The 12118-nt window shown below is 41.9% G+C and overlaps 1 protein-coding gene across 1 annotated transcript in view; it reads right to left on the reverse strand.

Annotated features, from left to right (window-relative positions):
- Positions 1–11342, reverse strand: part of PPP1CB (protein phosphatase 1 catalytic subunit beta) — a 30287-nt gene extending 18945 nt beyond the window's left edge. The window contains exon 1 of the mRNA XM_032985260.2: positions 11026–11342. Within this exon, the coding sequence (XP_032841151.2) occupies positions 11026–11077 (52 nt within the window). The 5' untranslated portion in view covers positions 11078–11342. The remainder of the gene's footprint in view (positions 1–11025) is intronic.
- Positions 11343–12118: the final 776 nt, after the last annotated feature.

The following is a 12118-nucleotide window of genomic DNA, read 5'->3' on the forward strand; positions in this document are numbered from 1 at the left end:
ATTTCAAGACTGTGCTATGAATTTTTATTTTGTATTTTTAAACACCAGACACACTTGTTAAACTGAGGTCAGGAAGCAGCCACAGGAACATGAGAAAAGACAGAAATGAAGAATAGTTTTCTCAAGCAAGGAAGAGATGTGAAACTAGAGCCTGGGACAGCCAGTTTGAGTGCCAAAATAGCAGAAGGGCTAGTCTGTCTGCAGTGACAATACACTGGAAATACTTCACTCATTAGAATCCCACAGGAACAAGGCTGTGGCATACCAGGCTTCTTTCAGTGAAACTCTGAATCAGTACCAGGTGACAGTTATCATATGCTAAGTCACACTCCTTTGCTAATTAAGATTTCAACTACACTTGAGAAAGCAAACAGCTTTTTAGTAACACTTTTTTTGTTATTCTTCATGCATTAAGATGTTAGCTTACATACTAAAGGAATACAAAGGCAGACATTAGCCAATCAAGGTGATTAGAAAACAATAAATGCCTACAGGCTTCCATTTCATCACGTCTCAAACATCTATTGAGTGATGCACTTAGATACATCTTCAGCCCCATGGGGATTATTAGCAAAAAAAATTAAATCTCAGGCTTGACAGCTTTGCGCAAGACTTGACTATCCAAGTTGAGGCACCAAAATGCTCAAATAATTTCCAGCTTTTCAAAGGCTTGCATTGCAGTAGCTTGTAACAATCCCTTTCAGAGACCAGAAACTCATTTTGATAGGCAGAATAAGCTATCACTATACATAAGAAAGCTCCCACCTGACATAACTGCACACTTTTTACATCCACTATAGTTTTGGAACTCAAACCCAGGAAAGGCCACCATACACATTAATGTTACCATAAGTAGCACCAGAACAAGCACAGAGTCCAAAACTGAGACAGCAGTTCAAGGAGGGCACTCATACTTAAAATAACTTTGATCCAATCAGTATTTCTTAGAACACCAGCTTTAACTTCCTTATAAACTCACATGGAGGGTTAAACTTGGAACAATTGCTTTATGGGATTGAGGCTTTAAGTGCTGCTGGATTTTTGCACTAGAAGATAAAGTGAACATGCAGCTCCTGACTTCAAAATTAACTACCTGCCATAGTCAGTGCATCCAGTGTTCTGATGTTAGTTCTTTACTTGTTACAGTAGAGCCTTAAACACTGCAAGCCTTTAACAGACAAACCAACAAACAGGGCAGTAACTTATTACCACACTTCTGATTCTCCAGATAAGAGGTTTCTACAACTATACAAGTATGTTACACTCAGAAGAGAAGACAACACACATGATGACTGCAGTTACTTCTAGCCCTTGGGAAGGATACAAATCTGGGCCACCGCACCTTTGAAAAGGCACCCTCCACCTGAACAGGCTGCAGCTCCACAGAGCAAGCATGTAAGCTTAGTTACATTTGTAGTAGTACAAAGTCTGGGGTTTCATGAGGAATAATCATCAATAATATAGTTAAGAGAAAAGATGTTTTCTTCCACAATCCCCTGATCATCAGTAAGGGTACTACCTATTGAAAAATGAGAAGCTACTGTGACCCTGGAAGCCTCAGCACTTCACTGGATTCACAAAGGCACCAAAAGGTTCACCAAGCAGTCATCTGGGACAGCTGTGGTACAAGTACACAAGCAAGACTAAGCACATCTTTCACCAGCTTACACTACAACTAGAATTTCATTGAAGTTTACTTGACCCAGATGAGCACAGTAGGGATTGTAAACAAGAGCATCTCTCACCACATTCAATTTATCAAAAGCCAAATCCCCAACAACAGCTTTAACATGAGGCTATGAGAATAAGATCAAGAGTGTATGTGATGTTTTTCAGACTCATTTATGAATTAGTATAGCTAACCATTCTTAAAATATGCAAGTCATAGCTGCATGCATTGTAAAATCTGTAGCTCACAAAAAGCCTTTAAAAGCATTGGGAAAACCATCATTTTTAATTGTTGTCATTTACCCAGAGCAGAACCAGCATCTCAACGTTAGACATAAATTAATTCTCTTTAATTTAAGATGCAGATGCTGTAAACAAGCTTTGATTTACATAAAAGCCTTCAGTAGGGGCAGCAATTCCTGTTGTAATACACAATCCCACATGTGTAGTGCTATGCTAGGACAAGCCTTTACTACAAGGAGCTTAAAGCAGAATGACATAGCAGGGAATACGGAGAATTAAAAGCAACTATATGCATTGTACTGCCAGGCTATTATTTTAGCACAATAGATCCTATAGTAATCCAAAAGCCACTCTAATCAATATTAAAATGGTCTCTGCACCTACACAACCTTTGATAAGCAACCTTAGCAAGTCTACTAACTGCAATTAGTAAACCAAGACATGAGCTGCACTGTAGCAGGAAAGAAAAACTTCAGCAAAAATAGCAATTATTTTTTTAATTCCTCTAAATTCATGCCAGAGAGTAGCAGATTATGCAAGGAAATAGTGGAAAAAAGAAGATAAATAACACTAAGGAAAATGGGTCAAGAACTGGCTGTTCGAAGTTCTATGAGAATCACTTTTTGCCATATTCTTTCATGAACTGGAGAAAATATATTTAACCTATTCTGTCACACTGTTTCTGGTGTGCCCTGCACTGTAAGTACCCAAGACGCTCATTCTGTGGCATCACTAATGGACATTTCTCCAATTACTAAATCAGCTGTGGTATGCACAGCTGTCCTAAGCATTTATACTGTGTTCTCCAATATCCCATGTGTCCTGCTCACCGGACAAACCCAGACAGACTTCTAACTCTCATAAGAAATTGGGCCAGCATTATTGCTAAGAAGCAGCCTCCTTTCCCTACACTTTGCTTTTTTTGCAGGCATATGCATTTATGTGGCCACACAATAAACTGCATCAGTGAACTGATCTTTTCTTTCTAGTACCAAGACACGACAAGACAAAAATGTGGTCTAGATAGTTCCTCAAGATGGAGAATATATCCACTGTGAGCTTGGGCTAGGACTAGTGAAGGAATAAGCAGCTGGTTCTGCTTATTTTCACAGTAGCTTCAGCCAAGCTTATTTCTGAAATTATGGCTTTAAAGATTTATTTTGCCAGAGTATGTCTAAAAACACCCCCAAACTACAACACAGACTGCAAGCATACAATTTTACAAATTGCACACAAGCAATTCCCACAAGCTTACACTCTCCCACCCCCCCATTCTGTGGAATGTTTAATGATTGGTGATTAACAACTATACCATTTAACTATTTATTTTCTGTACTTCAAAGCGCTTTGAAGTATATGATGAATCCTGAACAGAATATTAACAGTAGGAGCAGAATGGGCTTAGAAGCCAAAGGTGGCATTACATAGGACATGGAAAAAAACAAACAGTGCTTACATTGATTTTGGAAGCATATTCTTAAGTTATCTGCTTTCAGCATTTTTAAAATCCAAGTTATATATTTTCATGGTTTTAAATCAGGATTCCTACATTGGATTTTAAAAGTGTCTTTCATTTTGGAAAGCAAAACTTCTACTCCCTAAAAATATTTTCCGTTATTTAACTTGTTCAGCTGTCATTCAGAAGCAGCCACTCCCTATCTTGCAGCAAAACACAGAGTTAAACCAGCCATACGTTTTCGAAGTTTTAGAATTGCTGTAACAGAATTGTACTTAGAATGGCTTTAATTCACGTGTTACACTGGTGGACAACAATAATATAAATGAAGCCCTGACAGAGCTTTGCTCAATTCAGTAAGAAGCACATTGCTGAATATACAGCTCCTTTGCATGGTGTACACAGCAAAGCCCTGTGGCTTTCCTAGGGTACATCACTCAAACTTCCCACTAAAAATAGAAGAATCTGCCTTCTAAGGAGTTTTTTTCCTGAACGACTGTGCTTTTATATCCAAGTAATCTGAACATCTGATAAATTTGCCTTCACTGGATGCCCCTGATATTAAGTATTTTGCTGAAGATCACAGTGATTGCTTATGTACTCATTTAACATCAAGCACAAATTCACTGCAGAGTAAGAGACAGTACAAGCCTTTAATTTCTAACCAGGAAAATAACAAAACAATGAAGTGGTGGTGTTCTACGCAAACTAGAAATTACATTCTTAAAATATACACTATCCAGCAGAAATAATGGTCACAGAGAAGGAGCTTCATTAGAAACAAGTATGGTAAATTTGCTTCGGGGGATACCCAAATAAGCCCATGAAAACATGTAAGTGTCCCTACACCAACCTTCATCCCTTATATTTGATTTTCATGTATGACCCGCTCCCTTATACAGAGGTTCCATAAACCGAGACCATCAGTTATTCTGTATCATGCACGGTTCCAAGAATTGCTGCATTCAAGGCTGAAGGACAAGATCACATTAGTTAACCCATTCTGTAAACAAAATGTGTAACCCTAATGCTTGTTATTGGTCTATATTTACTATTTGCTTAATTACACTTGAATCTAAAACTCATGCACCTAACGAAGTGTAAGATAGAAGTCTCTCACTATGCTGTATTGTACAAAGTGATAGTAATTCCTGTTCTTGTACACTTGGAAGCCTAACCTAGCATAAAAATCTCATGATCAGCTTCCTTCTCAAAGTTTGGCTTTCTTTTCCTCTAAAGCAGTGCTAATGAAATTCCTAAAAGTTGAGGAAGGCAGAGGCAAATTACAAAGTTACTTCATAATTCCTGAGAATTACCAAGGAGAGAAGTTACTTAAATTGCAATATAAAAATCTAGGGTTCAACACAACTTTTGCACCTCTTCAATTTCTCAGGTATTGAACTAATATGGTTATGTGGGATATACACACACAGCATTGTATTAAGCTTGGTATTAAAAAATCCACATAACACACAGATGATGGTGATGTAAAACTATGACAACTTAGCCTATGTACCAAGATAAATCACATAGCAGGAAGAGAAGGCAGTAAACAGGTTAATTTCTGTGTTCAAATTATGAACCAGATACATTTTGCATTAGAGGTGCCTCGGGTTGTAGTTAAGAGTAGGTTCCCCTACACACACACCCCCTTCACTGAGTACAGCATCTGACCTTACTGATTAACAGCCAAATATAGTATGCTTTGACTTCACAGTGTTAAACCATACATTGTGTTTTGGCATGGTTTGGGGTTTTTTTCCCCCTTTTTTAAAATAGAAGTTACATGCCTACATTATATGGTTACTAACGAGCATTTATTTGCAACTATCAAGTATTTAAAAAATCCTCTTATCTACATTAAATAAAAAGTGTTTTTCTCCTTTTATCTATGATTTAGCTGCACTGTGAGCAAGACACTGAATCACTCAAGTAAAAACTGCACTGAATAATATCTAAATGGAACAGCTACTGAATCATGTAGCCTTCAAGTGGCAAAACAGCCAGAGAAAATAAAGGAACACCAGCACACACTGCCTGACACTGGGCTCTTGCCCTTCGGTGAAATTTTTCAAGCCAGCTATGCAGTTGTAAAGCTAAAGATGAACTGGCTGATACCTGCACTGCCGTACAAACCCAGAAACAAAGATCATTTCTATCCCTTCTCTGTTTAATACAATATCTACCCTCCTAGAAACATATGGAAACTGACTACAGACTTTCACTCTCCAACGACTATTTAAAAAATACATAATTTGCAAGAAACACTTAAATTCTCAGTGTTTATTTTTCTAATAGCAGATTATCCAGTGATTGCACACCAAACCAGGTAATAAACCTTGTTTATTCAAGGTTCACCTCCCTGGTTTGTTTATATTGTTCTGCAACAGATCATTAAGGTCTATTTTTCTTCTCTACAAACTGCCCTGCTCTTTCAGCATCAGTTTCAGAGCCTGTGGATCTGCAAGCGCTACTACTCTATCATACCACACCATCAGGCTGGCTGGATACGTTATTTAGTTAAGACACTAATCAAACAAGAAATACACTATTGACCATAATACATTAGGCCAGTAGCTCTACAGAATTTAAAACAATTAAGGAAGATCCCAAATATTTCATAAGCATTTAAAATCCAACTTCCATATGAAAAATTGAATTATATTCAAATTTCTATCTTTATCACAACCTGCAAGACCTCTAAAATAGGAAGAAAATGAAGGTTGCAGCTTTCTTAGAAGAAATCATGTGGCAAGAACACTACACAACCAGCTTTTAAGGCAATCATAACAATCACACTTTGAGCTGAACATTGAGGTAATAACCATTCTTCATGTCTACTAGAAGCCCAACAACTTCTTCTTGGACAAGCATTTCCCAGCTTTCTCGGTGGATTGGTACTACCAGAACTAGTAGCCCTCCCAGGTTCACCAAAAATAATTTTGTTTTAGAGCAGAACCATGTTATGTTCCATCGAATTAATTTTAATTGTTGATTTCAAATAGATTAGCTAGATTTAGACAAGCAAGGGGTCTTGCCTAGACAAGGTAAATTTGTTTGTACAGATATATAAATAGGCCCTCTTCACAGAAACCAGGCTGTATTTAAGGCTACTGTATGTCTGGGTTTCCCCAAGCACATCCTCTCTTCCATATGGTAAACTCCTCAGTGTTTACCAAGACCAATACCTATATATTTGTAAATGCAGAAACTGCAGTCCAGCTGGACTGCCTTACATCCAGAAATTTTAAGACACACATACAGCACAGAAACAGGAAGCTCAACACCCGGACATAAATATGGCAGTCTTACTAAACACCATCCACAGCACTCTGTACGAGTAAGTCACACCTATTCCAGCATCCTTGCTTTGATACAGAGGGAACTTTTCCACACATCACCAAAGTTTAAATTAGCTTAGAGCCTGGCTTAAACGTAAGCCTGGTGTATTCATTCAGCTCAGCATTTTTAAAAATTTCAGGGGCATTTCCCACAGAGCAATACATGGTGTGCCCAGATGGGGCAAAACACAACAGAAGCACATAGCAATTTCAGCTGCAGAGACTAAGAAACAGACAGTGTTGAAAGAAGAAAAACCTCTCTGTTCGTCCTGAAGAAGGCTCTGTGGAGAGCTTTTTGTGGCCTTTCAATACTTAAAGGGGGCTTGAAGAAAGACGTGAACAAAATTTCTAGTAAGGCCTGTAATGACAGGATGAGGTGTAATAGTTTTAAACTAAGACGGTAAGATTCAGGCCAGTTAGAAGGAAGAAATTTTTATACGAACAAGTTGCCCAGAGAGGTGGTAGATGCCCTATCTCTGAAAACATTCAAGGTCAGGTTGGATGGGGCTCTGAGCAACCTGACTGAGTTGAAGATGTCCCTGCTCTGCAGGGGGAGTTGTACTAGGTGACCTTTAAATGTCCCTTCCAACCCAAACCATTCTATAATCCTGTATTCTCCATCTGCTGTACTCATGTGTGTGCATACTCATGTACTGTCCACAGCTAGAATGGACTGGGAAAAATCTATCCACCAGATGGCACAGCTGGGAAGGCAGGAAGAAAAAAAAAAAAAAAAAAACAAAAAAAGTCCACACACTGAAGCAAAAAATGAGGCTATCCTCTTTTTTGTACCGTAGTGTAACTAAGCCTGACCCACAACTAGAACTCTGAATGCCAGTACAAGGAAACAGTCTTAAGGCTAATTTGATTTATTCGCTTTCACTGTCACGAATCAGTCCAAAAGTGTTTTAGCAAGGCTATGGAATTTTGTGTTTACATGACCTGTAAGTCTTTGTAGATTCATTATGAGTGATTTCTTTATCAAAAGAAATCTACCAATAAAGCTCAAAATATCTTCAAGATCAGTCAGGCACACATCTAAGAGCATTAGCATCTCCCTCACTCCTCTAGAAAAGAAACAGGAATTGGAATTTAAGTCTGAAGGTAGAGGAAATAAGATAAAGCATCGATACGTTCAGACTTCATGCATACAGTATACATTTGAGTTTTACTTTCCTCCAAACAGAAGTTATTTATAAAGTATCACTAATTAGTAAACAAGTACTAGACACACTGCAAGAGAAAGTCAATCCAAATCAAGCTCTTCCCATTCCTAATTCACCACTTAATGAATAAAGAGCCTAAGAACTTGGTATACGCAAAAGAACATGGAAATCAAAAGCTAACATCCTAGAAGACTATCACCGTGCATTACACTATGGTTCAGTTGAGTCTTCCTGAAAACTATCTCCAATTTATCTGAAGAGTTACTTGATCTGGCCTTCAGCACTCAAAAGATCTCTAAAAGTACATATTCAAGATAAGCATGCACACAGTTGTTGAGAGCTGGGAAGACATTCTTGGTGAATTTTCCCAAGCAGCCTGGCTACTGGCCACCTCATATTGATATCTCAGAAGATAAAGAAAAAAACTCACACATGGAGGGCAAGATGATCTAAGCAGGCAATTCCAATCAAAAGGCAAATAAATGTGTCATACAACCCAGAAGATACGTAGTCTTGAGCAACAAGGGTAAAAACAGTTAGTGTAACCTAATTAAAGTAAGAGCAAGAACTCATGACAGCTAATATCACAGCCTAGAAACAGGTGTCACCAACCAGCAACCCAATGACAGCAAGGAAGTTTCCTGTTGCTGTGGCTTTTGATATGTATTTGCTATCCGTTAAAATTCATGTGCAGCAACCACTGAGAGACGATCATAGACTGATATTCAAACTTAAATCCATCCATTTCACTTCAAGTAACCAAAAGGACTACATATGGACTGCATGGCAACATTTCATAAATGTGTCTTTTTATTATTTAAATGTACATTTTTACAGCTCAAAAGCCATCTTTCCTTATCCTTTAAGTCTAAGTTGAAGTATGAGTAGTGGAGCCAAAAATCTTGCTTTAAACTAATTAATTACTCCAGAGTTAAGAGTCAATAGAAATTTTTCTGCGCAAGCATCATGGGGAGGGATTCATACTCACTTTACCAGAACAGGTCAGCTAAGCAACAGCATGAGCTCCAGAATGTGAGCTGCCAATTGTACAAAAAAACAAAGCTTCATTGTGAAACACTACTATTCGAACCACAGCTTAAAATATTATACGCTAGCAGTAGAACAAATAAAATGTTAAATGGAAGCAAAAATAATTCATGCACAATGCATTTTTGTAAGTTTTTTTTTTCCCAAAATAAAACCTGCAATCATTTATTCCCTTTCAGACACAAGCTGTTGTACAAGGCACTCCGTCACAACCAGAGAAAAACCAGTCCATTTCCCTTAAGAATCTTTCTAATCTCTGCTCAGAGGGAGAAACAGAGATGAGAAATTATAAGCAAAGCTTGGTTCAGAAGTTGCACATACATATCCCTAAAGATTAAAGTACTATGAATACAAAGCATAGATTAGGTTGCTGGGACACAATGTACCCAACCATAACCCAAAACGCTATTAAGTTGCAACACAAGTATTTATGGTGTAGGGAAAAGGTATAGAACATGTATTTAAAAAAAAAAAAAAAAGATAAGCAGAGTAATATTTAAGATAATGGGGCAGAACAATCCAACAAGTTGCATACCAAAACACTGCTGAACCCCCTCCTCTTAAAGCAATCTATATTTAAGTAATTATACTGATGAGCAAAGAGCACCTTTCAAATGTCTTTTTCAAAATTTCTCAAAAAAACCCCACCACCACATATACATGCTTTTGATGTCCCAGAGAAAACGGCATTATGAAGTCAGTGTTGACAAGGTTACTATTTGGTTTGTCTTAAAAGCCTACCTACTAATCTGGGTTTCAACATCCAGAAAAAAGGGAGTTTTATCTGTACTGGTGATCGAAGATAAACTTCGACTGATGATACCTGCAGGTTTCTTCATTCTATGCTACACTGCTTACCTTAAATCACAAACATAAGGCACAATTGCCCAAAACCTTTACATATTTTAAAATACTGATTTTATTGTTCATACTTAAGTTTCACATCTAAGAAGAACAGATAGCAACTACTAAAAAAAAAAAAAAAAAAAAAAAATCCTGAAAGCTCTAAAGACTCTACTTCGTAGTAACTCAGCTGAACAAAACTTTCAGATTTCCAAAACTTGTTTCACTTCCAGAACTGTACATACTCCATAAATTCCTTTCTATAAGCCTTCTGCAAAGTGATCCAACTACTCGTGGAGTACAGCAACCAAGTAAGTGAACAGCGCATACCCATGCATGTACTCTCATCTCCATCGTGCCAGGTATTTGTTAAACATGGAATTAAAGATTCATGGCAGAAAAGGCCTAAGAAGACTAAACATTCAGGACATATCTTAAATAAAAAGAAAATGCTGTCAGTAATTCCACAGCTTCTCCAAAAGCAGGGAGTAAGTCAGTTTCCTCCTTACTTTAAAGGAAAGACTTACTATTTAATGCACACAAAACCCTTCATAGAGTTTCATTAGCCATCCACGAGAGCCACTTTTGGAGACCGCTCTGCAGGCAGGCAGAGGAATGTCAGCGCACTAAATGTCTCTGCTTCTACAGACACTCACGTACATACAACTGCATACCTAACGCAGCTTCTACACGTAATTTTAAACACGGAAGACTGCGACTAACCCAACTGGAGGAAGGGATTAAGGCCGCCCATAGCTCGGTTAGCGAGGCTTCTCCAGCTCGCCCCTCAGCCAGGCAACTGCAGCGGGCTGGGATAGGGAAGAAGGAAAGCGAGGCTTTTCCCCCCCCCCCCCCCCCCCCCCCCCCCCCCACCCCCCCCCCCCCCCCCCCCCCCCCCCCCCAATCCCTTTTAAATAGGAAGGCAGCTACTTCACCTAGACAGGAGGGACGGACCCCCGCGCCCGCCAGCGCCGAGAGGACGCTTAACGGCGCCCCTCCGAGGGGCTCCGCAGAGCCGGGCCCGGGGCTCGGGCCACCGAGCCTCCTCCGGCCGCCACCCCAGGCCCAGCGGCGCGGCCCAGGCGCTGCCCCCGCACCCCCGGCCGCAGCGCGGGACGAGCCGAGCCCGCCCCGCCCGCTCCCCCCCCCCCTTCCCCAAACCGCCCCCCGCCAGCAGCCCCGGCCCCCGCGGGGAGGCGACGGTTCCCTCTCGCCCTCCGCGGTGGTGCGGGCCGGGCAGGCGGGACGGCACCTCGCTCACCTTCCAGCAGGCGGGTGATGAGGCTGTCCACGTTCAGCTCCCCATCCGCCATTTTGTGGCCACCAGACTCGGTCCCGGGCGGGGAAGGGCGGGGTGGAGGGCGCTTCGCGGAGGAGGAGGAGCAGGCAGCGGTGGCCGCAGCTACAGTGGCTCCCCCCGCCCCCCCTCACGACAGTCCCCTGCGGCCGCCCGGCTTCTCCCGCGCCGGCAGCCGCAAGCGCCGCGCCGCTCCCTCACCGCTAAATGGGGGGAAGCGGCCACCCCTCCTCCCCGCGCCTCCTCCCCGCCTCAGGAGCCGCCGGGCGCATGCGCTCCCCGCACGCCGGCCGCCCCGCGCACCGGGCACGGCGCAGGCGCCGAGCTGCGGGCGGGCTCCGGGGCGCGTGCGCAGAGCGGTCAACCAGCCCTCCCGCCCCTCTGCCGGGCGCGGCGCGGCGGGTCGGGCTGGTCACCCGTGGGGCGCGGGTGGAGGGAGCTGGGCTTCCCTGGTCTGATGTCAGCCCGGCTCGCAAGCCGGGGCTCCCCCGCGGGGTTTCTCCCGGGGTTTTCCCCAGGGTGCGGCTCTGGGTCGGCTCCGTCTGGCCGCCCGCGGAGCGCGGCCTGTCCTGAGGGGTTGGGCAGCTCCGGCGGCGCTTTTTGTAACTCCGGGAGCAGCTCCCGGGGGCATCGTCGTGGATGTGGGGATACTTGACGCTTCTCGTGGTGCCCCGCTTCCCTGTAGCTGCAGGAGAGCGCTGCCTTTCCCTGAAGAAGAGGTCAGGTTGGCAGCTGTCGATGAGGGACAAAAAGCAGGACAAAATGTCCTAGTAGGCTGTGTGTAACCTGTGTGCTACCCCTTCTTCGGCTGAAACTGCGCCTGTGAAAGCTCACAGTTTATTAAAAAAAAAAAAAAAAACAAAAAAACAACAACCAAACCTGTCAGAACTGGAATGACATGTCCTCTTTATAACACAGATGCTCTTTATAGCCCTCTTCTAACACAGTGCTCAGAAAAACTCCTAACCAATGTGGCTTGTATTTCGCTGTGGCTGGACCTGATAAGTACTTTTTTGGTGATTTCTGAAACGTTTTTTTAAGATGAGATCTCTAAAGA

This window comes from Tyto alba, unplaced genomic scaffold (genome assembly GCF_018691265.1).
Source record: "Tyto alba isolate M040663 unplaced genomic scaffold, T.alba_DEE_v4.0 Super-Scaffold_16, whole genome shotgun sequence".
In the NCBI taxonomy this organism is placed as follows: Eukaryota; Metazoa; Chordata; class Aves; order Strigiformes; family Tytonidae; genus Tyto; species Tyto alba.